Source organism: Megalops cyprinoides, chromosome 8 (assembly GCF_013368585.1).
Source record: "Megalops cyprinoides isolate fMegCyp1 chromosome 8, fMegCyp1.pri, whole genome shotgun sequence".
Taxonomy (NCBI): Eukaryota; Metazoa; Chordata; class Actinopteri; order Elopiformes; family Megalopidae; genus Megalops; species Megalops cyprinoides.
This window is the reverse complement of record NC_050590.1, coordinates 14,357,257-14,384,430: the sequence shown is the minus strand read 5'-3', so window position 1 is coordinate 14,384,430 and position 27,174 is coordinate 14,357,257. Positions and strand designations below refer to the sequence as shown.

Sequence of the window (27,174 nt, the reverse complement as noted above, 5' to 3'; positions counted from 1 at the left end):
AGAGGGGGCACTTGTATCTTTAGTTACAGGTGCAGAAGTTTAAATGCGTTGAGCTGTCTACGACAGTGATGTCTATTACTGAGCCACGAGTTTCCGGTCTTAGTTCCACCTCATCTGTCTTGAAGACCATTATTCGGAGGCACTAAACTGACTACTTAGAGCCGCTATATAAACTTGAATGGCCCGTTGATGTGTGTGTCAGATGGTGTTTGAAAGGCCTCTCTAACATCCACAGAACTGGGAATCTCGAAGTGGACAGTGTCTGAGGAGTGTCTCTCAGGTTTGATTATTACTAATCCCTCCTAATTATAAATCTTATTAATGACTGACTACAATTCAAGGATTCAGTGCTTGCAAGTTTCCGTAAAACTTAATTATTAGTAAAGGTGCCTTTCTTTTCAGCATATCCAAGCAGTAGGCTAGCCATATTCTGTGAAATAAAGGTAAACATTTACGGACAAATGTTCCATTAAAACGACCGAACCACGTAATGAATGTGCGTCAAATCAATACAGACAATGACTGGTGTCACTGGGATGTGGTAGCTCTTTAATAAAAATCTTTGTTCTCCCTAGTGGGAGCTGTCACGTGTTAAGATACGCCAGAGCGATACCTCAGCTTACGCCGAGGCTGAGGTGTTTATAGTGTGCGCCGGTGACTGGTAACCCGCCGTCTTTATGCTGCTCCCTCAGACGTATAAAAGAGAACCTAAGATGACAGGACGTTGAATGTATCGGGAAGATGCTCGTCACTCTGCTCCTGGTGTTGTCTGCAGTCGGTGAAGCTGTAACTGACCTTTATGTTACTGAGACATCGGCTCGCACTGAGCGTGCTCTTGCCGTTGCGCCGGTGCCATCCCCCACCTCTCCTCACCGTCTTTCCGAAGAACGTAGTGATGCTGGGATAGCTTTAGCCAGGTCTGCCGACTCGTATGAGCCAACCGCGACCACTGAAAGCAGCGCATCGTCTCACCACGGAGGAGGATACAAAATTGTTCAGTGGGAATGGAGCTACGTCCAGACACCTTACATCATCGCCATATGGATACTGGTGGCCAGTGTCGCAAAAATACGTGAGTGATAAAATTATGTCCATTTTTTAGAACAAACTTTGACAGGACATATGTATGACATTGTTTTATGCATCCGTTTTGGTGCAAAGCACATTTTCTTGCTATAGCAACGTGTACCCATAATCTGGTAATCCACAAAATAGCTACATACTGCACGTTTTTTTCCCAGTGTAATCCGTTCTACAGTACAAGTTTCTCACCAAAGCTGTACAATTGCGAAGTGAAAGTCTTTGACACAGCGCTAAATTCGGCACACAGTACACACAGCTAGACAGCGGTTTTTCAGGGGACATTGAATGTAACCGTTATCCCATTTAATTGAGAATCGTTGACTTGCTAATTAAATACTGCATTATACATTTTAGATTGCTCTTCTTACTTACTTCGCTGGTCAGTGACTGAGAAGTAATTTGTAAGAATGGGAAAAATGCAGAGTCCGAACTTGCTCCACAAAGTTCGACAAAGGGCAAAACACCTTAGCGGTTAGTTTGAATTCGCCTCCACCGCTCCTGCTGCTGTGTAGTCTTCCCTTTTCCGTCATAATGTTGAAAACATATGAAGCCCCGTAAAACATCATTGTTAGAAAACGGTACATATTAAACATTATATTGTATGATATAGTGTATTATATAAGTATTTCTGGCTTGATTGTGATGTGAAAAGCCATTTTGTAAAAATTTAAGCCTTGATCTTGTCTTGACACTCCTGCAGTGCCTCTGATCAGCCACTGCCATCTGTGAGAGTGATCACAGGGATATCAGCATCAAATTCTACTCCAGCAATTTCTATTGTGACCTTGGACAAGATGTGTTTCTCCCTTAATGTATCAAATTCATTCATACCATGTTGAGTTTGACCTTTGCAAAGTCAACTTTTCTTCCTTGACATTGTCAGTTTCTGTCTGAAACTTATAAAATTTCCACATTTGCAAATGACTTTAAGCCATCACTGTTTTCAAGTAAATGCTATATAATGCTTTGGAACCAGTTAGCTCGAGTTGTTCTATCGATGTGCAGCTTTCATTTCTGATGTGTTCTAATGTACACAGTAAATGAACTCAATACTGCTACAACAGTATATACCACAACCCAGAAAAACTACTCATCTGCCTATTGCAGAGCATTCTCATTTCCATACCAGATTCCCCTGTGATTCTGCTGTTGACAGTCTTCATGTTGGCCTCTGTTTGTCTGAGATGGCTCTGTTGTCTGAGATTGAGTGGACATTCCGAGTGTTCCTTCCTTTACCCCTGAAGCAGAGCAGCTCACATTGTCAAAATGGAAGCGCACCCACATTCCAGTACTAAGACTGCTACTCCATGGCTATACAGGTTTATGCCTCACAGCCAGAAATTACTCAACTGTGTACTGCATTGGACTTCTATTTCCTTGCTGTTCCCCCTTAAATGGTTTATGGTATTGGGAGTGCAGTGTTTACTTCTTGACACCCAAGCACTCTTCTTGGGTTCTCCTCCCTCCCTCTTCATAAGGGCTCTGATATGACAAAGAACATTTGTGGAGATTTTTCTGTGCTTAACTGTTTTTGAAATCCACTCCATCCCATACAGATAAGTGTTGACAGTGCCATTTGTCAGAATAGATGATGAAGTTGCTTGGGGGCAACATCAAGATCATTCCCTTCATGACATTGTCACTGAGTTTTTTTTTTTTGTTCCAGAAACAATACCACAAATACAATGTGGTGACACTCTCATATATACAAACACGTACATGTGCCAGAGCTGCATTAGTCCTACGCAATGGCTGAAGAGTTGGGGGTGTGTAATGTTCAGGGATTGCATTTCCCAGTTGTGTTTTATATACAAATTTAGCAACATCAACTGTTGTGTACACACAGATCTTCTTTTCAAATTTAATGACTTGGAACTTCCAGAAGGCAGTGAGTAGTACCTTAAACCAAAAATAATGTATGCAGGCCTCTCCTCCTTGTCTGAGTCTAAGGTATGTCTTCTTTCTGTCTGTGTCTCAGTTTTCTCTCCTCTTTGTCAAAGGTTTGTCTTGTCTCTGGCTAGGTCTAGGTGTTTTCTCCTCTGTGTCTGGGTGTCATTGTTCTCTCTCTTGTCTGAAGCACTGTTATTTGTGTCTGTGTGTATGCCCCTTGCAACAGATGTGAAAATTCTGTGTACTTTTGTAGGCCTATGACTAACTCATGTTCTGAAAATGGAAGCACACCCACATTCTGTTGCATGTCCTCATGACCACAAGGGCTCCTCACTGCTGTAACACAAATCGTTTCTTCCTCTTTCAAAACTGATGCAGGAAGTGTTCATTTCACACATATACACACCCAGGCCACAAGGGCTTTCGTTTTGCTGGTCATAGTATCGATAACTTTTTTGTCATAGCAAAAGTTTTCGTCTTTAACAAAAAAAAACCCTTTTAGCAGTCAATCGGTTTTGCTCTTCCCAAAGCCGCAAATGGCCACAGAGAAAGATATGATTTAAATCAAATCAAGTCTTGCTCCTTTTTTAACAGAGAGACTTTACTGTAAAAAGAGTGTTCCATTTAGTAAATTGTGTAGCTATTACATTTCAAGGGTTCTGTTCATTTCAAAAGAGATGTCCTCTCAGCAGCTCAGCCTCCATCTGTTGTCTTGCAATTTAAGTAGGCCACCATCCTGTGTGGATTCACAATGATAGTCATATCATTACATCTTCCTGGTCCTGGCATAATATTCTAACCATTGCTGCTTCTGTTCAAAAACTTTAACTTGGAGTATCTTTGGCAAATACTATTTCATTTTGCTTTTATATCTGAATACATACTAGTCATAATTACTATTTTAAATTGATTAATATTAATAAATGCATTTTTGTATTTTATGTTTTGAAGCATTTCCCAAATGTTGCAGCCTTTCAAACCACAAGATATTTTTTTCTGGAGTGTTGAAAGCTTCTGTAAGGAAATACAATATTTCAGGAAGTCATTACAGAGTCAAGAAAATTGTAAGCCTACGAGTGTGAGAATATGTCTTAATATCAACATCGCAGTGGAATGTTACTGGTACCACATGGAGGTGTGAAGCAATGAAGATGAGCTCCTTACCTGTCGGCTAAGCTGTATCCTTTCACAATGACTGGGTTTTCACGCTTACTGTCAAAGTAAGATCCCCAGCCTCACTAGATATAGAAATAGCACTATACCTTAACAACAGATACAAGTTGTCTTGCCTCAAATCTATATGCATGTTCCAGAATTGTCTGTGTGTGGCTTGCTGTTTTTGTTTTGTTTTTAATGATGCACAAAGGCATTTTTTCGTTTGTTTTTATCTTGCTGATTGAAAGCCGTACTGTTTGTGTGTTAACATGTAGCTCTGCGTACGTATGTATTTTTGGATAGGTGATTGCGTGTCTGCTCATGTGCGTGTTACCTGTGATGACTCACAGCAGCCTGTGATTAATAGGCTATGACCCTGGAAGAGATAGCACCAAACTTTTATTTTGCTCACACTGATATCTAAATTTCAGGGAGCTTTCAAAGCGACAGTGACAACAACAGTATTAATAAATGTAACCATGTCTCTGATTGCTTAGTGTATGACCACACTGATTAGATTAATCTCTCCCTTTTTTGGATTTCGGTGCTATGAGTATTTCAGCCTTCCTCATTGTGTACAGACCATTTCACAAGCATTTGGGAAGAGGTCCAACATGCTCAGCACATACAGCTCCTGTTTGCTGTTGAAGAGAGGCCACCAGTCTGCCGATAGCCAGCCATCACACACCCAATAGATGTGATAGATGTGAAAGACTTGATACAGTCATGCGGTTTTGTAGAATACACAGGAAGAGGCTGTATCCAAAGCAAACAAGTAATTATCATAGATAGATTAATCATTCAAACCATCATACTCTTATCTAGGAGGCAGTTCTGCAGTTTTTTTCTGAAATAAGGAAGTGATTATAATCAAATAAACTGGCAGTTGAATGTGGTGTCTCCAAAGGCTCATTGTCAACATGTATTGTGCAAACTGAGGTAGTTACAGTCTCAGAACAAATTAAAGTAGCTTTTTCAGGGGGATTATTATTTTTATGATTGATGTATATGTTCCGTCAATCGATTATGCAAGACCTTGTGTCAGTAGCTTTGCCATGCCACTCCCAATGTCAGTATCAGCTGTCAACCCTTTCTCTAAAATTGTGCAACTCCAGCCTCTGCAAAACCAAGGGATCGCTCCCAGCATCGGTCCCCAAACGGGGCTTGAATTTCAACAAAGAAGCTGTACTCCCTGTACGTAGTGCATTAAAAATGGGAGCTGCATAATAAGTGACAGACTGAGTGAGGGAGAAGTGTGTAGCCGAGCCACATTAAACAGTGAGACGACACATACAGCATTACTCCATAGCAAGAGCTAATACATGATTACTGCTTTTCAAGCCATCATTGTTCATGCTAACGAACATTTTTGAAGCGGCGGCCACAGGCAGCAAGAATGAGGCATCCTGACAAGTACTCCTGCAGCGGCATGAATAAGTAATGGAAGTCTAGTATGTCTAATGTGTTGTAGGTCACTTGTTAACTTGCAGACAGAAGTGTAAACCAGTGGCAGTTCCCAGAGGGAGCTGTGGCTGGCTGATGTTGTTAACAGTAAAGTCAAAAACCATTTATATTTACTATCTTTTACCATTGATTTCAGTGGCTTAACATTTGATGATTACTTTTTGGTGTACATGTAGCTAGCAAGCCAGATAGAAAGCTAGGCAGTCTGTTTGGGGAAGCAGTATGGTATGTCTCTTAAAGTATGGTAAGAATAGTATGACTTTTTATCATCTTATCCGCTTGCTAGCTGGCTAGAAATCTGGTAGCTAGACAGAACTGATCCTACAGTAGGATCTGGGTGAGCTAGGCTCAACTAAACTTTAATCTTGCCCAACAAAGCATGGCAACATGGCAAAAATTTATAACAGGGTTTTATACTGATTCTTAATGGCACTGTGACCAGTATTCTGACATGTGTTGTTTGATCATCAGATTTTACTCAGCTGATGTAGTGACTGTGTGTACAGGAGCCCAACACTATAATTTCAGACAGAGGAAGACCATGATCACTGCTGCCTGTTGTATATAATCCAGATCATCTTTGGTTTTAGTATATATATATTGTACATTACTTTTGACTGCACCGGAGCTTGACTGAGCACAGTAACAGTGTTTCAGCCTTTGACAAACTACAATGCAGGGTCATCTGCATGCCATATTATATGCTTCATCCTTTTCTACTATGTGTACCTCAGCTGTGATATACAGTTAGGATCTCCGGGGCTCCCAAGTGGCTCAGTCAGTAAAACCACTCGTTCCGAGTGTAGACTGAACGCTACGGCCTGGGTTCAATCCCGGCTGTGTCACTAGCCAACAGTGACTGGGAGTTCAAAGGTGGAACACACTGGCTTCATTCCGCCGGGATAGGGGTGGGTACATCTGCAGGGGCTTCGGTCCCATTAGCAACAGCGACCCCTGCTGGTCGATCAGGCACCTTTCGTCCACGTGCCAGAGCTGCATACGAAATGTCTTTCTCCAGCTCATCTCTGTGCTAGTTCAGCTTGTGGGCTGCAGTGTGAAAAGAAGCAGCGGCTGACATCACGTGTCTCAGAGGACTTGTCCACGCTCTCCCGGATTGACAGTGGGGGTTGTGCAATGGCACCGAACATCAATGAAAAATTCGGGGAATTGGCCATTCCAAATTGGGGAGAAAATGGAAAAAATGAAAAGAAAAGGATCTCCAGCCCCAGTCACTTATATGTTTGTGCGTTTCTTCCCTCAGTGTTCCACTTCTCCCAGCGGGTCACAACTGTGGTTCCGGAGAGCTGCTTGCTCATCCTGCTTGGTCTGGTCCTGGGTGGCATTGTCCTCATTGCCAACAAGAAGCAGCTGTACCTGCTGGACCCCGGCCTTTTTTTCCTCTTCCTGCTGCCCACCATCGTCGGGGATGCCGGCTACTTCATGCCCAGCAGGCTGTTCTTCGACAACCTGGGTGCCATCCTGCTATACGCTGTGGTGGGCACCTTGTGGAATGCCTTCTGTACCGGGCTCAGCCTGTATGGAGTGAAGCTGGCTGGGGTGATAGGTGAGTTAGCACACAGAGAGCACCAGAATATTTCAGGGCTGGGGTGAGCTGTTCTGCCTGCACAGAGTGAAGCTGGCTGGGGTGTTTTGTCAGTTAGCACACAGAGAATGCTGGAGCCCTCATCTGGGGCTGTATGTGTGTGGAAGTCTGGCTTCTTGTGAGAATGGAAACCCTCAGCTCATTATCAGGATAATTATCAGGTTCTCCTTGAGAGAGTGAGGTCAGAAAGATTACCGGTACATCTTAAATTACATCCTGAGGACAGTGCCATTTCTCTTTTATGAATGTAGCAAAAGAGAGTTCAGTATGAACATTATACTTATGATGCTGTTATATCATTGTGATGTGAAGAATATCTTGATTTAATTTGCAACTGCATAGCTCCCTTACCTGACTCTTGTGCTTTGGGTGGTGTAGATGAAAGGGTGAAGGGAGGAATGATGGAGTTCCTGCTGTTTGGAGCTCTGATTTCGGCGGTGGATCCGGTGGCTGTGCTTGCCGTGTTTGAGGAGGTCCATGTCAACGAGACGCTCTTCATCATCGTGTTTGGCGAGTCATTGCTCAACGACGCTGTCACAGTAGTGAGTCATTGCTCTCTCCCTTTCTATTCTCTTTCTCCCTCAGGAACCAGAGAAGGGTGGGATCAAATACATCCAAAGAACAACTAACACTGTCACTTAGAATAGCTCAGAAGAGGTTCAGAAGGGGTCCAAAATTTGTGCTCTCACCCACTGCTGATCAATATTATTAAGGTTAATGAGCGTTAAAAATGTCTTAGTACAGCAAGAGAATGGTGGACAGATTATATTCAGTCATGTTCCACCCAGCCCTACCCTAGAATCTCCGATCTGTTAGGAAACATTGATGGTGACCTCAGGGACTTGATTGAAGCCACATCTGTAGATCTAAGATTATCGAGTACTGTACTTAGTCATGGAGCAGATAGCATGAGGCTCCAGTACTGAGGACAACAGTTCGTGCCTCTTTTAATTTGCAGAAATGACTAATGCTATCACTATGGCTTGGGGTGCTTGTGTGGAGCTGCTGGCTCAAAGGTTCTACGCTTCGCACAACATGGAGTCTTGACAAATTTTCTGCCCTTAAATAACACAGCCAAATGAACTCTGGCCTAATCGGTTTACATGAAGTTCCTTGTGGCCTGCTTCTCTCCTGGTCTTCAGCGCCGACCATGCTGGGTGATCGCCACATCTTGGATTTGAGTCTATTTTCTGATGGAAATCCCTCCTACACTCTGCAGCCAATTTTAGCGACATGACCACTATTCCCACCATCGTTGCAAGATTGTTTCAATCACCTCAACAAGGTTCTTTTGTTATTGTGACCCCTGATACACTGGGTTTAATCCAGTTGTCCATCTCATCAAGAACACACCGTGCATTTGTCTTTTTAATACATTTCCCCACAATGCACACACTGTCTGAAGTTCCAGTGTATTCTTATTGAAATGTCCTGAATACAGTTTCATTTACTTGCATGAAAATGAACATGCAAGTGTTAAGCCCTTATCAAAACTAAAATCTAAATAAGATTATCCTGAAAAGCAGTCATCTTTGACACTCTTTGATATTGCTTAAAGAGTTCACTAAACCTTTCAGGGACTGCAGTTTTCCGGTCCAATTGTCAGCTTTTGCTTTTACTGAAATTTGAACCAATAATTTCCTAGGCCACTGTGACAGACAGTGTTCAGCCTGTAATTGTCTCTATTTTTGTAATAACGTAGACATAGGGGCAGGGGCTCTGTGTCATTGGAATCATTCCACCTGTGATCCACCTTATCTCCTTTTGACCCCCTTTAATCACTCTTCGATCTCTGGGTTTTTGTAAACTGACTTCATGTCAGTTTGATCCACACGCTTTGTTTTTCAAGGTAACTGAATGTTTTGAAGTGACGATTGTACACGCTGAGGCAGAAAATCCATGGAGGTCAATGGATTGTAAATTGGGTGTCTATATGTCTTGTTCAGTTTCTCTGGAAAAGCCACAGGCTTTCAAGCTCATTTGCAGAAACAGAGCCATGAGCCTATTTGCTGAAACAGCTGTTTGAAGTTTTAGCAGCCTTAAGGATGATCTGCATAAATATGTGTCACCAGAGAAACATTCTAATTCATTAATCCCCTGCAAAATTTTCCCTGAGCTTGTACATTAACTGTTATGTAACTGTTGCATTCTGTGCCAAACCTGTTGCTATACCTAGATTCTGGCTTCCCTGCACATTGCCACTGCTCTCTCACTATTAGGCAAGGGCATGAAGGGTGGCAGTTCATGCAAAGATCATAATAAACTATTTAATAGTGGCAAACACAGAACACAGAAGTATAACATTGCCTCCCACATTAATGACCCTAAATGTTTGCACAGTCTATGTAGTCTGTCATTTAGGAATACTATTGGACCAGGTGTTGTTAGGACCTTATAGTGTGATTCTGAAACAGAGAGCTATCACAGAGTGTTTATTGTTTATATTGTCATAAAATACAATCAGAAAAGGAAATGCAACAATGTTGTAATGGAACTATATGCCATTTACAGTGGTCCAGTGGTCCAACATCCAATAGAGGGTACAGTAGGTCTTAATAGCAGCTACACCTGAGCTTTCAGTTTCCAGGACTGAAATGAAATGCTGTTTTATCTTTAAGATCAAAGACTCCCTCTGCATAAACTGTGCCTCTCACTAACATGTGAGTTTCATTCAGCAAATGAGTGGGAGTAAACTAACCCCGTTTCTCATTAAAGAAGCCTATTGAGCTGCAGCAGAATGGATTGGAAAATGAACCCATCTGTTGGTTACTGTGCTTGGAGTTGGATTTTGTACAGAAGTTACGCAATTGCATGATGCCATTGAGGTCTTTATTTTTCAGACCTCCTTGATTTTCAGCTGTAGAAAATCATATTAATGCTATCTATATGTCTTCTTATTAGACACAAATGTCATCTTTAATTCTTTTTTTTTAATTCAGACATTCCCCTGACAATCTACATCCTTCATACAATAAATCAGTTAGGCCGAACTTATTGAAAAAGGATCACAAGGTTATTTTGACCGAGTAAGACCATGACATGAAAACTCCCAACTGCAATGTGTAAATGTGTTTTTAGCATTCCCATTTTATACAAATTAAATGTGCCTCAGTCAGTAACATGCTTACTGATAATCTCTATTTTTGACAATCTCTACTGTCACAAAGTACAGTAATCTGTTGAATAGCCTTGTTCCACTTTCAATGCACATAATGACAAGAGGAGTCATTGGGTAGAGTTTTTAGTGGACATGTGATGATAAAGCCCTTACTGTTTGTTTCCTCCCCCCCCAGGTTTTGTACAAGGTATTCATCTCATTTGTGGAGGTGGGACCAGGGAATATTCAAACAGCAGATTATTTTAAAGGAGTTGGTAAGAAACATGACAAATAGTTTTGTCTGGCAATCTGTCCCGTGAGATGCTGTGTGAAGTATAAAATTCAGAATATCTTATCTCTAGTAATGTCTAATATCTAATTAGTGTGGCTCTATTCAGCTTTTTGTTACTCAGTTATGAAAATGCATTTATAGGGATTATTTTTAAATACGTAAAATAGAAGTATTTAGTATTGAGTATTTAATATAAGCACATTGTGTTCATTTAATTTTAGAAGGAATTACTTGTGTGTTCTGTACAGTGGATGAAAATACAGGATAAATTGATTATTGAAATATTGAAATTATTAAAGAGCATAATGTTGCAGTCAGCTGCAGAGTGTGGCTGTGGCAAGGGTTTGGGTTGTGGCTCTTCTAATTTTCTTCCTTTCTGTTGTTGTGTGGCATTCCCCTTTCTCTTCCCCCTCTGTTCTTCCTCCAGCCTCCTTCTTCATAGTCAGCATTGGGGGGACGCTGGTGGGCCTGATCTTTGCCCTCATCCTCGCCTTTGTCACACGATTCACCAAAAGGGTGCGCATCATCGAGCCTCTCTTTGTGTTTCTGCTGGTGTACCTGGCCTACCTGACAGCCGAGCTCCTGTCCCTGTCTTCTATCCTGTCGTGAGTAGGCGCTGCACATGGATCACATGCTGTGTAAAATGTTGCTGGGCAACTGGGCACATGCTAGAACAAAAGCCTATCAAACAGAACCCCTTATCTGAACAACTCCCGCAGATAGACTTTTAATCTCTTGCAAGTGGATGTAATCATATCAAATCATGTGTCAGAGAGCATGAGTCAGTCCATGCTACCTGATAAATGAAGATTGGCTGGCTCATCCTGAATATTCTAAAGAAAAAGAGAATCCATGTTCTCTCAATTGAATTGAGAGAACATGGATTGATGGGGAAGGAGTTCAGAAAGCAGTCTGTTTTGGGTGGACTTTGCATAGGAAAGGACCCAGAATGCTGAAAGCCTGAAGGAATGATTCATGCTTTGCAGTGAAAGAGGAAGCCAAGGTCATACGTTGAAGAGAAGGAAGAGTGTCGCTAGTTCTGAGAATAGTAGGCGCTCGTTTACAGAGAGGGGTGTGGGTGTGTGCCCAGCCTCTTGTGTTCGAGCAGAGGCTTTGATGATATGCCTAGTGTTCTACCAGAAACCAAATTAACCAGATGGCCCAAATTACTTCTTGTCAGTAGCAAGGGTGAAATTCTAATGCTCTGATGTGTGAACCAAGTAGCTGTGCTGTTAGTCACAGTGAAAATGTGACACATTGGAATGGGTTACACTTTTATCGACAAGAAATGGTATACCTTGAACATTCTTATCAGCTGCATAACCATGGTCCAAGGCCTTTTATTTTATAACAGCTACTTTTAAAAGCCATCAATGTACTACATGGATGCAGCGTGAAAATTGTATCAGTCAGAGTGCCTGAATGTAATATTTACATCATACTAATTGTACATGTGTAGAGTAATTCATTCTTCTCCTGTTAAAACCTGTTACATGTGTACCCTATCTGTGTGAGCCTTGGCCCAATTGACATTGTGACGAAACTGTGACAAATTACAACTCTGTGTTGTATGACCAGGATTAAGATTACTCACACAAAGAAAGCAGCCAGTGTGAAGGGGTGTATTTCAATGTTCAGGTCATGGTAGGGTTTAAGGCTTATTTTGTTTACTCTAGTGATCAAAAACATGGTGTGACGTTAACGTAATACTTTCTATGATAGAAGGTGGCACTGGCTTATTGAAAGTCTTTAATATTCAGAGGATAATTGGTTAATGTAGCCATTCTGGATGTGATTCAGATTCTTACATACATGTCTTACTGAGATGTTTTATGCACTTGAAATAGTATAACACAACATACAAACACTTACATGAATACATATAACTGAAAGGGGTAATATACAACGTTACTGGAAAGTTTGTTTTACATGTATAATAAAGGGTTAGCAGTAATTACTGGCTGGTTTCTGCACAGACATACTATATATAGAGATTGGCTTGATATTATTTTGTGTCACTTAATAGGCACTACATGTCAATTGTTGGACATTGTCACCTCAGTAGCCTATTGTGTAAAAAGAGGGTAGCTAAGCGTGATGCTTAATTTTTTCCTGTGTATGTACAGTGTGTGTACTGTGTGTGCATGTATGTGGCTAGTGAATGCATCAGCCAGATCACTCCGCTTTGCAACCCTCAGGCAGCTGACTGTCCCCTCCTGGCGGGGTAACTCCTGCCGGCCACGATGCCTGTTTGTACTGGTCCCTCAATGATGGAATGAACTTCCCACAGGTGTCAGAATGGCAGAATCACTGGCCATCTTTTGATGCAGACTGAACTTGTTTCAACTCTTCAGACTGCATCTCGGTTCCCCTTCAGTCCCACCTCCTACTTGTACCCCCCCACTTGTACTATTACTTGATGCTTATTTACCTGTAGTATCTGTGTGTGTTGTGGATATTGTGATTTAGTAAGATCAATATATGGTAGTGTATGTACTCAACAACTTTCCATAGTTTTGTAGGCTTTATAGTTTCAGATTAGCAGAAGTTAACTTGTGGTGATGCTTGAATAGTGTTTTGCATGCACTCACTAGTCTGGGAATGCTGTTAGCCTGGTTTGACATTGTTGCTCATTTAAGTTGAATGGATACACATCTGTTCCCTTGTGCTGGAAGTCACTCTGGATAAGAGCAGCTGCTAAATAAATGTCATGTAATGTAGGGTGTTTAATTTTAAGTGTGTGTGTGTGTGTGTGTGTGTGAGAGAGAGAGAGAGAGAGAGAGAGAGAGAGAGATGTTAGATGTGCATATTTGAATATGAAATCTTGTGATCAGTAAGTCTGGGGCCATCTTCATTTTGTTAGTTCAGTTAGAGGTTAATATAGAGGATTTCAGAAGAGTGTGTTTGATTAGAGCACTTTAAGTGTTCAAAATTTGCTGTGTTTCAGTTGTGTGTACGCAAGCAGTCATATTTTGCAAGGTGCGTGTGCACAATTGTGTTTGTGCCACAAGTGGTGGGCCAAATGTTAAACCACAGCGCCCTCATCTGACAACAGGATTGAAGAGAACCCTCTGCCCAGGGGGCTCAATATGTTGAAATGTGATTAACTGTGTTCACCTCTGCCTGAGCTATTCAATCTCAGTTACCCTTTCCACTTTACAATAGATGGAAAGGTCATCAATGAAAACCTATCAGTTATATATTCTACATATTGACATTTTAGTAGTAAAAAAGGTTTTACTTTTTCAAAATACTGAGTGACCTTTTCTTTTCCATTCAATTTATTTTCTTGTTATGATTTATAGACTTTCATCCAATTAGGATTGAAGAACACAATTCCCAAATCTCTCTAGTCTCCTGTTGTCTTTTTCCCCACATCAAGACTGTTTTAATGGTGTTCTGTAACCTCATAGCAAAGGTTATATAGCTCTATTTTTCTTTCTTACTGTGTAAGTATGATTATCTGTAAGGCTAATACTTAAGACTCTCGTGTAAGCACTGGTATTATTCTTGTGATGAGTCCAAGCACTGATAGCATGGAGGACACTTTTTCCCTCCTGTAAGCACACCACAGTTTGTGAAAGAACTTTGTGTTGATGCTGATATTCGCAGCTATATGTTTTAAAAGAAAGTGAGTATTTGCCTGCAGGTTCCAGTTTGATATAAATTGTCTTATTTTCATATCAAGCTATAAGATGCGTGAATTTAGACAAGGATCCAAAGCACATTAATCACACTCATTTTGAAACCAACTCAAAATTGTTCTCTGTTAGTGTCTAACCTCCTGTCTCCCACTGCCAGCATGACCTTCTGTGGCATAGGATGTAACAAATACGTGGAGGCCAACATTTCTCAGAAGTCTCGCACCACGGTGAAGTACACCATGAAGACTCTTGCCAGCATTGCAGAGACCATCATCTTCATCTTCTTGGGTATTTCTGCTGTGGACAAGTCCAAGTGGTCCTGGGACACAGGCCTAGTATGCTGTACCCTCATCTTCATTTTTGTCTTCAGAGCTGTTGGTAAGTTCCAGTGCTCGACACCTGGATTGTTCTGTGCATTTAATATTAAAGAAAGATGTGTGTATGTAGGGTAGCCAAAAAACTTGTATATCATACTTGTAGTAAATATTTCAATTGTTGTTTATGACCCAAACAAAAAATTACATGTTGATAATATATTTTTACGTGTAGCTCAATCAGTATGTTGAAAATATGTAAATTATTGTGATTTTGGTAGATTTCAGTGTATTTCTGCTTCATGTTAATATATTTTAAATTTACTTTCAATATATTCTTGGGCTGAACAATATATTTATCAATATATTTCATTTTCGTATGGGGGGCTTTGACACTTTTCTGTTCAATGAACACATGTCTGAACGCCTTGTATATGCTTGAAATGAGTAACTGTTTTTCTCACGCTTCCGTAATCAAAAACAACATTCATGTGTAAAATGCATTTGAGTCTGGCTGTCTGTACGCTCATGTTTGAATTTCTGTGTCTGTTCATTGCATTTGAAGGTGTTGTCATGCAGACCTGGGTGTTGAATTGGTTCAGACTAGTCCCGCTAGACAAGATTGACCAGGTGGTGATGTCGTATGGTGGTCTCAGGGGAGCAGTTGCATTTGCACTGGTAGTGCTGCTTGATGAAAGAAAGGTGAAGGCAAAGGATTACTTTGTGGCGACCACAATTGTCGTTGTTTTCTTCACAGTTATGTTCCAGGTAAGTCTCTTAAATTTTAAATAAATATTGGCTTTACATTGGCTTTACATTTTTTATACATTGATTCCAGAACTTGCTCTGGTCGTTCCCCTCACTCTATTTTTAGCCAACAGTCAAAGACAAACAGTGAACAATTTCAATACAGGGTGTTTGTGTAGTATCTGGTTACGAGTGAGTGCGTTTCAATGAAATTCCATCCAGTCTATCCAGCAGCGTGTTGAAATGAATATACTGCACTGCTGATGAAACGGGAGTAATTAGTTGTTGTGTAATTATCAGTGTGTCTCCATCTCTGGCTCAGCTCATGTCTCGCTAGGCCCACACGCTATTGTCTCTATTCAGCCGTCTCTCTGACACAAGGTAATTGCCGGCAGGGTTGACATTTTCAGGAGAGAGGAGTTAAATTGCAGTGATGGCTAATCCGGCTCTGAGACACAGGCAGTGATTATGATGAATGGAGCAGGTGGGGAGACCCTGTGCCCTCCAATTACAGCACTCAGGGTACGGTCCTGTGGGAGCGAGGCCATGGTGATGGGCATGGGTCAGGTCTGCTGCAAGGTCTCTTACTGCACGTCTGTACAGAGCACTCTCTTCTCTGTGAAGTGCCTGGAATAACAATGAAGGCCTGTCACACCATACGGTCACAGGATATGACAATATCAGATTTTAACCAGGATGATGACTAGGATTTGAGTATTAAAAAAACATGAGAATATGCTGACCAAGACAACCAATATGCATGTTGTAACCTTGGTGATGTAACAAGGCCCTGTAACACAGGAGATTGTTACTGGCATTTCCATTGTGGACTGGAACATAAATATTGAATGATCAGTTCAATGACTGAAAGATCAATTTTATAAACGAGATGTGAAGCCACAGTGGCAGCGACCAAGTTTGTATCAGCAGATCTTTCAAAACAAACTCCAACTGAAATACCCAGGAACAAGGATGACTGGCTCTGCATTGATAATAAGGGTGTGCTTAAAATCTTGCGCTGTCTCACACTGTCACAGAACAAAGTGTTGAGAGTGTTAGAGGAATACACCAAGCTCAGTCATGATTCATTATTAATTGTAGATGAGCAAATTATTGAACAGTAGTGGATGGGCAGTACCTGTTAAACCTCCATTGCTTACATTTTTACATTTAAGTTTACATGTTACTTTAATACCTGGATACCTTGTTTTCATCGTTGGATTCTTTTAATTTTTGGTTTCTCAGTGTGAGCTGTGGAACCAAAAATAGTGTGGATTGTTATATCTACTATTATCCCCCATGCCTCCCCATGAAATGTGGTATTAGCCCAGTGAGACTCTGTCAGAACCTTTGGATTACAGGGGAGTGTGAGCCAGATTAGTCTTTTTGTATGATATTCTCTCTTTCTGTAAAGTATTCTGTCTGTGCTTCTGTGTGTGCAGGGCCTGACCATCAAGCCTTTAGTGAAATGGCTGAAGGTGCCACGCAGCACAAGTCGCAAGCCTACCATCAACGAGGAGATCCACGAGAGGGTGAGCACCGAAGACCTGGTGTGTCCCACCCAGAATTACCTCAGTTATAGCAAAGTGCTGGAAACGGGTTTTTTAAATTCTTCTGTGACTGTCAGAGGGGTGCTGATATCACCATGGGTTTCAGGGTTTTGTGACTACTCCATCAATTTCATGCCCAGAAGAACCCATTTTTGCAACCTATTACTTTCCCCACACTGGGCTTTCTGACACTTGGTTTGGAATAATTTAGAATGCTGTCCCTTAACTCCCTGAAAACACAGGTTCTTCATCTTAAGTTTGACAGATACACTGTGCCACTGTTTTGGAGGTAAAAAGTATTCATGGAATTCAGATCAGAAACCACTGTATCAGTATAATGTATCAATTAACATTGTTAAACCAAAAAATCTCATAGTAATCCTGAGATTAGAAATACATGGAAACAAGAAATCAGGAGAACAGATACAATAATGAGACTGTACTACATAAATTGATATTGGATCTATTGACACCTGTCTATTTATGGATACATCCATATCATAAAGTGTGGCATAAGTATTGGCCAGATTCTACGTATTAATGGATGACATACCATTAGAATGAATGTTAAGATTTGTTGTATGTTATTTTTCAGCTAGTGGGACTGGGGTTTGAAAATGTTGACCTTTCCAAGCAGTTTCTTTGCAGATCCCTCAGTGTTTATTTTTATACTGTGGCAGCGGGCTGATTCAGAGTACGGCAGTGACGCTATTGCACAAGTCAAATAAATAAATCATCAAGGCCCGTTATTTTCTGAGAAGCAGCGTCATTTTGATTAGGTGGCAGGGCACATCCCTTATGATGTGTAACAGAGTGAATGGTGCTGTGTCAACTCTACTCTAGCCTGCAGAAAAAACGCCCATGACCCTACCTGGGTACATGAGTACCTCAGACAATACAGACATTTGCTGTAAGCACAAGATGAGCCCTACATCTATCTCCAGGTCTATCCAGTGACAGTAAACCATCACCTTTTTCACTTTTGTCTGCGTCAGGGACAATGCACCCTCAGTCCTGTTAAGTCCCTCTTCTCTACAGTGCACGGAGAGTGTAAAGGGAGAACAGGTCTCTCGTGATTTACTGAGATATAGAGAAGTGTTTTTTTATGTCTCTAGTATCAATTTAAGACAATATGAAAATTACATCAAAAAATGCTATCGTCCTTTTCTTTAGATTTGTTGGAACAGAATTAAAAAAACATAGGGGAGCCCCAGCATCAAGAGTAGAGAAACCTGGCCTAAGACATTTGCAGGAGTCGATCAGTGAGTGAAAACGGCAGGATTTGAGGTCAATGATAGTCTCCCCACAGTGATCCTCTGTACATTTTCCAGGCCTTTGACCATATTCTGGCTGCAGTTGAGGACATTGCTGGGCTGAATGGCTACCACCATTGGAGAGACAAGTCAGTATTCCTGTATCATATAGTCCCATAGTTTGTTCTGAATGGAAAGTGTCCACTCAGCTAACCTCAACACCTTTATATTAAACACTACAGAACTGCACTAATTCTTTTGATTAAGACCTTTGATACACGTCAAGCTTTGTTTTACCTGTGTTAGCACCACTCTAGCATGACCCTAAGCATGACCTAATGGACTCTTGTCTTTTCTACCTTTTGTGGATGTAGATGGGAGCAGTTTGACAAGAACTATCTTAGCAAACTGCTGATGCGGAAGTCTGTGTATCACAAGGGTGAACTGTGGGAGGTGTACCAGAAGATCAATATCAGAGATGCAATCAGCCTCATTGATCAGGTAAGATTAATACTGTGTAGTACAGTGATTTATTACTGCTCTTTTATCCAACAACTGCTCTGGTTGTCGGAGACAACAAAACTGCAGTACATAGCTACCTCAGTTAAGTGCTCTGACAGAATCCTACAAAGACATGGTCCTTTCATATCTATGGTGCTAGATATAGTCAGATGGCTGTAACTTCTCTGTAAACTTTACCCCTGCCCATGTACTTGTAGATTTACTGTCATGAGCAAACAGCCAAAGATGTGTAATAAAACTGGCTTGTTTATTATGAAGATAAAATTGTCAATATTTTACTGAAGTCAATACTGCTACCCAATCAATCCTCACTCCCTTTCAGAAACATTATACTAGTAAAGCAATATTTACTACATTATTTAAGGGTAACTTCACAGTTAAATGTTAAATGTAATTTGTTCTTCCTCACATTTACTTTTATGGGTATTAATATTGAAGACTTTTTTGTTATAATAACTGAGAACACTCATTGAGATCCTTGCATTATTTTGTAACATGGCTTTCAAAACACCTCATCCACAAATCTTTCTCTTCTCAGTGGAATTTTGAAAACTAAATTATCAAATCATCTTCATTAAAAGAGTTCTTAATATTTTAACACATAGGTACATAGGACCTCCGACATTTTGCTGAGATGCAAATTTAGCAGCCTTTCACATGTGACATTTAAATTCTAATTCATCATTTTCGCTTAGGTGTGACAAATGGTGTAAGAAATTAGTTTACATTCATATTGGTAGAATGCCATCGGTTTGGTACCATCAAGATATACATGACATAGTGTCTGTACTGAACTACACTTTCATAACATGCAAATCCACTGCTCAGAATCATATCATCCCTGGCAGTCAGCTCACTGAAGGCAATTTGTTGCTTTCATTGGAAAAAAGGGACTGCCGATGCCTCAGAACAGAGAAGTCACAGTGAAATAATACTGTGTGCATGTTCTTTTTCATATGTGTAGACCAAGGCAGCGTTGCTAGGTAACAGTACAACTGCACATGGCAAGTGCTAAATGATAAGATCTTTAACCCCTGTCAGTGGTGTGCAGTTACATAGTTTACATTTTGTACCAGTATCTGCATTCTGAGTGCAGATGCAGTCCCTCATAGTCTGCTCTGTATATACTAAGCTGGTTTGGGCCATACTGTGTTCAGTGTGAGTTTATATATATTTTATATGTTATATTTTATATTTCCAGCAACAATTAAAACATATAAATGTTTCTGACTGTTTGAGTGCAATCACATGTGCATGCTTTGAGAGCTCATATGGATGTCATAAAATAAGACTGAAGTGTGGGAGGGAGTTATAAGTCTGGTTCCCATTCTTCACTTATACATTAGAGTGGTGATGTTGTATGGTGACATCATAATATGCAGAAAAAATATATAAGGAAACATGTTTTTCTACTGTGAAACCAGTCACTTGACTTTCAATATGTACATCTGCTAAAGTGCAGGAACAGCATATTCCGCTTAAAAATCCCCTTAAAATAAAACAAAACAATAGATAAACAACAGATATTTTTATTAAAATGTAGGCATATCTTGTAATAACTCTGAGATTAGAAATATAGTTACAAAACTTACAATCACAACACTATAATTGATCAATGTATGCATATGAATGTTCATGCAAATGCCTGCTAAAATATTTTACAGGGGAAGTTTTCATTTTGATATTGAGGAAAAAATATTTTCAAGTACTTGTGTAAATTGAAATGCTGTCTCATTTACAGTATCTGGTTAAAAACAAGGTATTAGCTGCATCCTTGAAGGTCACTGTTTTTAAATCACTTGATGACTTAGCTGGGGATTGAGTCTGCAATCTGCCATCATAAGGACAAGCACTAAAACCACCAGGCTGATTATAATGGCTATTTAATGCCTACAAGAACATCACACCAAGTGCAATAACTGACCACCAGATGGGGCACTTTCCCAACACATGACTTAATCGCATGCCTGTGTGTAGCTCTGAGTTAGCTGTAAAATAGTGGCTTGTACCAAAGACGTCACTCAAAGCCACTGGTACAGTACCACCACTCTTGATTTATGGGAAACAGTGCACAGGGTATATACGCTGATGTATGCATGTAGAGTTTCCTGAAAGAAATGAAAGATTGGTCCAGTCTAAAAGGTGTTTGGTAGATAAAAATTATTAATCTCTTCTTTGTTTCCTGCACAATAAACTGATGGTGTTGGTCCAAAACAGGTCTTTAAATCCAGAGTATCTCCACATCAGGGATAATCATACCTAGTTATACTGTCTAAATCATGTAAACTCAGCAGCAGTATTCAGTGGTGACATCTTTTTGAGTTTAACCAGTCTGTATCTAGGGTATCATTAGAGACATGAGGATGTAATTGATGTGCCAGAGTGCTGGTAGCTGTTGAGAGGATAGGAGGGAGTCGTCAAACACGTGTTGAAATGTTGATGTAAGATAGATGATAATTGTCTTCTCCAAGCCTCCCCCATATAAACACTCCTTGAGCAGGGTGGTGCCTGACAGCTGTCTTTCTCTGAAAGGGTACTTTCTTTTCTTCCCTTCTCTTCTCTTCTCTTCTCTTCTCTTCATTCTGCCCCTCTGGTATTGCTGTTATGTCACTGCTCAGTGACTGCTCTTTTACCTGTGGCACACAAAACCATGATTCATATGCAAAGATCACAGAGCATGTAGGTATTCTTGGACATCATTGCTGATTCGGTGCTACTGAAACTATATAAAGCACAGAAACAGTAGTCTTCAGTAGTGCGGCGGCACTAACACCAATATTTATCATAAAAAAACACTATAAGTCACAGCCAGTTTTGATTGTTCCAAATTCCAGGGAATTATAATTTCCTGTATCCTTGAATTTCAAGCCACACAACTTCCTGTGCTGAGTTGAGCAGCTAATATTAGCCCAGACAAAGTGCTTTCTAAACCTTTCTTTCCCAAAGCAGACCACCCAGTCATCTACAGGGAGGAAAGAACAAGGTTAAACATTGTTTCAGGACAGAAAAGGGAAGTGAAGTTATGAATAAAAAGAGGATTAACTGAAAGTTACTCAAACTTCCACACAAATGCATTGGATTTAGATTAGATCCCTTTTGAAATTTTGATGAAGAGAATCTATATGTATCAAATAAACATAAGGCGGCTAATGGTTCTAAGATGTCTGTTTTGAAACTATCAGCGCTCAACTCGTTGAATTGGCCTTTGTTACTCTTGTTATGTAAGTGGGTCTTTTTATTCCATCATTTCCAGACTGATTTGGACAGACCTGCTTTGTCCACATCTTGAGAATAGTTTTGCCTTCTGTGTTACCATAACTTTTTTTCAAATTATGCTGAAAAGTCATTTTAGTGGTAATAGCAAACATTCTTTCATTGAAATCATATTCCATGATGCAAACACAAATCACTTCCCCCAAAATATGTAAAGATGAATGAGTAAGTCATAAGGCTGTCAAAATGTCTTTTAATCATCAGTCATTTGGCAGTTTCACTTTTTCCTTGCATATTAAAGCACAGTTTCTGTTGTCAGCTTGCTGTTCACCCAGTTTTCTTTCTTGCATTCCTTCTTTCTCTTTCTTGCTTCCATTCTTTCTTCCTTGGATAACACTTGGATAGTGTTGTCTAATTTTGTTGTAATTTCATACAGTTATTAGTCTCTGTGGATGTGTAATTTACTGTTCACTGGCCTAGGACCAAGTTGCCTCCAAATCAGACATTTTTCACACTTGTCAATAATTGTTCACAGCATTCACTTCTTTATCTTGCATTTGTATATTTGTCAGATATGGTCTGTACATATGTGGCAACAGCTTGCCTGTCTTGACTATACCCATATGGATGCAAAACATGACTTTTGCCTTTCTTCTTACGGCTTTGCTGGATCTAAATTGGCCCGTTCATTTGGCCATTGTGTATTAGTGTGAAATACATATTTTTTGCCCTCTCTCATGAGCCCTACACAGTAGCATGTGTTCCAGACATACGCATCATCTGTTACAGTAGTTCTTCATTCCTCTCACATTTGGTGCATGCATTTGGGATTTCTTTTTGATTGATCTAAAATGTTTTTCCTTTTGTTTTTTAGAATTTTTTCCCTAGATACAAATAATATTGCTGTCTCTATACACAGATATAGATTATCAACATTCACTTATTACATATTTAGCTTCTTTTTAGACATGGTGTTTTGATATGCTCTTCTACAATATCTTAAAATTACCCGCTTTATTGCCTGGAAGCTTCGATCACCTGCAACCTGTTCTATTGATACAGTATATTAATGATAATGACTCAAAAAGCAGCGGTGTCCCCCAATGATATGGTCTCCCCAAAACTGTTCATATAGAACTCTGTGTAAACTCTGTATATAGCCTCTGTATGAACATTTCTGACGTTATGAAAGGAAGTGTTTAGTACTAGTTTGCCCAGTTCAGTCGCGCATCCAGGCTGACTGGGGGATGATGAGGTAATGGGAAGGTTTGTACCCAGCAATCAGCTGTCAGTTCCCTCTGTGTGTCTACAGGGGGGTAATGTGCTGTCCTCTGCCAGGCTGTCTCTGCCCTCCATGGCCAGCAGGACATCCTTCTCTGAGGTTACCAATGTCACCAACTACTTGTAAGTACTGTATGCATTTGTGTGTTATATTTTGTTTATTTTGTTTTATTTTGTCAAAGCCTCATATACAAATAGTTATTTCCTGTTTATTTTAAGTATTCATATTTCTTAATGAGATTTGTTGTTCTAAAAGAATGTTATCCTTGTACACCAGCCTGGAAACTATGATTTGTGCATAGTTATATACCTACTCCCAGACCTATGCTGTGAACACCTTAAACATAAATCTGTTTGTATGTGCCTCGCTCTCAGCTTACTCTCTGTAGTGAAATCAGGAAATGCTTTAGTGGATTTAGTTTATTGCATACTGCTCAAATTTAGTGCATGCTAATGCACTCATTGCATATATAATAACAGTATGAAACATTCCTTTGAATAAAGTGTAACCATATGTATAATTACTGCTGTGCTTTCTAAATTATGGATGGTGTGCTAACGGTTTGAAGAGTATCAGTATCAGAAGTGTGTGGGGGTTGATGGTGGCATTGTGCCCCTGGCAGGCGGGGGAACGAGAGTGGAGTGTGTTTGGACCTGCAGGTGATTGACATGGTTCCCAGTGGAAAAGTTCAAGAAGAGACAGAGACACATCATCTTCTGTCAGTGAACCTGTACAAGCCGCGACGGAGGGTAAGCCCCAACCAGACTCTTTCGATCTGGTTGTTTTTCAACAACTCTCAGTACTCCAGCCAGTCTCTCTGTACTCTGTCCCCCAACTAATCTCCATTCAGATTTCAACCATCCTCACTCAACTCTCCAATCAGTCTCACTCAGTTCTTCAATCTCATCCTTCAGCCTGTCTCAGCCCTTACACGATCCCACAAACTTGTTTCTTGCACGTCACAATCCCTCAACCTTTATCTCCCACTACAATATCACGTAACACGGCCATCATATTAAATACTTCCATAACCCCTCTCTCTCATGTCCAGGCTGTTTCTTCCGTTACAATCCTGGATCTTGTTGTCTCAATCTGTCCTACAGTACCAGGCACACTATAGCCGTCACTTCATGACTGTGGGCGACAAGGAGAGACAGGACATGGAGGTTTTCCAGAGAAACATGCGCAGCCGTCTCGAGTCCTTTAAGTCCACCCGCCACAAAGGAAAGGGTCGCCACAAGAAGGACCGCAGCCAGAAAAAGGCAGGACCCCTCTTACTGTTCAATAACCTTTCATGTGCTCCCCACAAGGGAGCCATTAGAGTTTCCATTTAGCCCACCCCACACCAGATCAGAGACAAAGGACGACTGGTTGAGTGGTCTCTGCTGATGTATTTTAAATCTTGGTTTGGGGTAAGATGGACCACTGAGATGATGCAACCAAAGCCTAAAAAGTATCATCTAGGAATAGATCATGATTCATTGTGTGTAGGGAAGAAATTCAGAGCTGAAATAGATGTTGATGTTGTAGATTCTGATTAATGTGAATGCTGAAATACAGCTGAAATATTGAACCTCTCTTTATTTGCATGAAGCAGTTTTAACCAGGCTCATTAAGATTTAGATCATGCTTGCTTTTCATATCGGTTAGTATTTATTGCATTAGCCCTTACAAAGTGTGACATATATTGCTGAATTTTTATACATATATATATATTGTCAATTCTGAGTTCAATGTATATCTGTTTGTACTATTACCATTTCGCACAGAACTAATGTATACATTATGTATACATTTACATGTATACATTTTTAAAAGAAAACTCAATAAATCATTATTTCTTGGGTTAAGTACCTTGCAAGGGTACAACACTGATGTTTGTGTTTATGATGTCTGTATAGCCTCTGTTGAATAGACAGAAGATACCATAATGCACATTACAGGACCAAAGTTTTACACCACTTTATTTTTCAGCGTAAAGGCTCAGATGCAAAAGAGCATGATGTCAATGGAAAGCCGAGAAGGAATGTCAGCTGGCAGGACACTGGTGGGTATTCAAATGGATATTGACATTTTACTGGTCTTGTTTGTCATTTGATTTTATGTAAAAATGAAGCAGTTATTATGAGTTATTTGATCAATTTGTTTATTTAAATAATTTGTTTTGTCATCATAAACATGCTATGGTAGCAATTTGAAACCACTAAGTGGTAATACAGGAAACCTTTGTGTGCTTGCAGTTCCAGTGGTCCTGACTGTAGATTCTGATGAAGAGAAGAGTGATAACTCAGATCCAGAGAAGGAGGAGGATGTGGGAATCACTTTTGTTGCTCGTAAAGCTGAGGAAATCGCAAAAGAGCCACCACAATCAGGTGGGTGAGACCTGTAAGACTTAAAGCTGTCACGTATTCATTGTTAAATGAAATACATTTTAAATGGTGATTTTTTTGTATGTTATAGAGCATATTGTTACACATTGCAGAGAAACCATTGGTATACAGCCCTGTATAGTAGAGCAGGGTTTTGTTTTCACCATGCTTTGCTCACATTATTTCTTTTTGCTGTTCTTTGTGGATCTTTTTTATGCCTCAATCCCTTTCTTCTGTTCCCTCTCTCTCAGCTTCGCTGGAGGTATGTCAGAGCCCATCCGTCATGCCCCCATCTCCAACCTGTGCAGAAAAACACCTACCCTGGAAAGGGGACGGGGGTACCCTCCCTGTCTGTGTCTCCATGGAGACCACCAAAATCATCCCCATCGACCTACAGCAGGCCTGGAACCAGAGCATCTCCTCTCTGGAGAGCCTGGCCTCTCCCCCTGTGCCGGCGGAACCACAGCACCCGCGGGTGGTGGCCCTCTGCAGGCAGGAAGGAGTCCGACCAGGTGGAGGAGGCCCCCCCCAGAGTGCCCGTTTCCAGTTCCCTGGTGAGGAGGAGGAGGACACCCAGTCCCTACAGCAGCAAGAGATGCAGCCGCTAATGTCCTGTGGGAAACCCCAACCACAACCTCCCCCTCCCACTCAGGGCGCAGGGAGGAGACCCCCTTCCTTTAACAGAAACCCCTGTGGTTATCTGAGGAGCCTTGTGGCAGCACCTCCTCCTGGCAGTGAGCCACGCAGCAGAGGACCTACACAGCTGTAGTTACTGAAGCTACACATTAAGACCCTGTCTTCACCACTCTTGGATTTTACATATGTCTCATGGCCAAAAATACGTAAATATTATGAGATAGAGGAAGATTTATATCAAAAATTTTATTGTTTATTTAGAATGAGAATATTAGTGGCCATAAAGTTGTCCAAACGTCTGATAAATTACATTATTCCTACAACTGTGCTTACATTTGCAAGCCTATTGTAGGGTAGCCTAGAATCTGGGTTCCCATCCCAATAGTAAATGCTCCTCATTATGGATGAACTGAAGAAGACTTATTTGAAAGGTGTAGTTAGAGTGTGGTGGGGACAGGGCAGGTCCTTGCAGGGAAAGCTGCTTTCATATAAAAAGATGATGTCATAATTTCAACTGATGTCAATTTCCATGTGTATTTTGAGTTCTGCTTTTTCAGATTTTCTGGCATATATATGGGTATACACACATTTTGGAAAGTTTTCAAGGAATAGAAGTCAGGACCTTTCTGTTATTACATTACATTATCTTAGCTGAGGCTCTTTTCCAGAGCAATTTACATATCTTAAAGTTTTTAAATGTTATCTATTTATACGCATACGCATTTATACATGCAGTGGCCCACCATGGTATTGAGATGGCAACGTTTATGGTACAGGTCCTTATCATTGCCACTACAGCACACTTCTGCCCCCCCCCCCCCCCCCCCCCCCCAACACACACACACACACACACACAAACTGATACAGACTTTGGAAAGTGCAACCTGTGCACTGGACAAGAGAACATCAGTAAAAGCTCTTTTCCACATGGTATGAGAGTAGAGTGAGGATGGTGCACTGTTTCCTTTCATTCAGCAGCTTCAGTATTTCAGGAAGTATGATACAAACCAGAGCAGTGATGCAGTGCAGCTTGCTTGACCCCCCCCCAATCAGATTTCAC

General features: G+C 40.7%; 1 protein-coding gene across 1 annotated transcript; it reads left to right on the top strand.

Moving 5' to 3' along the window:
• The first annotated feature begins 640 nt into the window (after nucleotides 1-640).
• LOC118782124 (sodium/hydrogen exchanger 5-like) lies at nucleotides 641-26,484 on the top strand. Its single transcript, XM_036535381.1, has 16 exons — nucleotides 641-1,072; nucleotides 6,854-7,156; nucleotides 7,574-7,737; nucleotides 10,489-10,567; nucleotides 11,012-11,189; nucleotides 14,386-14,606; nucleotides 15,108-15,310; nucleotides 16,732-16,821; nucleotides 18,171-18,241; nucleotides 18,467-18,593; nucleotides 23,140-23,231; nucleotides 23,732-23,858; nucleotides 24,213-24,371; nucleotides 25,084-25,156; nucleotides 25,350-25,481; nucleotides 25,730-26,484. Exons 1-16 carry the CDS (start codon nucleotides 742-744, stop codon nucleotides 26,245-26,247), a joined length of 2,868 nt encoding a protein of 955 aa, XP_036391274.1. The 5' UTR covers nucleotides 641-741; the 3' UTR covers nucleotides 26,248-26,484.
• The last annotated feature ends 690 nt before the right edge of the window (nucleotides 26,485-27,174 follow it).

Bases quoted from the DNA above. Each gene is read 5' to 3' on its own strand.
- LOC118782124 (XM_036535381.1), top strand. From the start codon at position 742: ATGCTCGTCACTCTGCTCCTGGTGTTGTCTGCAGTCGGTGAAGCTGTA. The intron at 10,568-11,011 runs GTAAGAAACATG...TTCTTCCTCCAG, and splicing joins AGATTATTTTAAAGGAGTTG to CCTCCTTCTTCATAGTCAGC. The intron at 18,594-23,139 runs GTAAGATTAATA...GTGTGTCTACAG, and splicing joins CAATCAGCCTCATTGATCAG to GGGGGTAATGTGCTGTCCTC.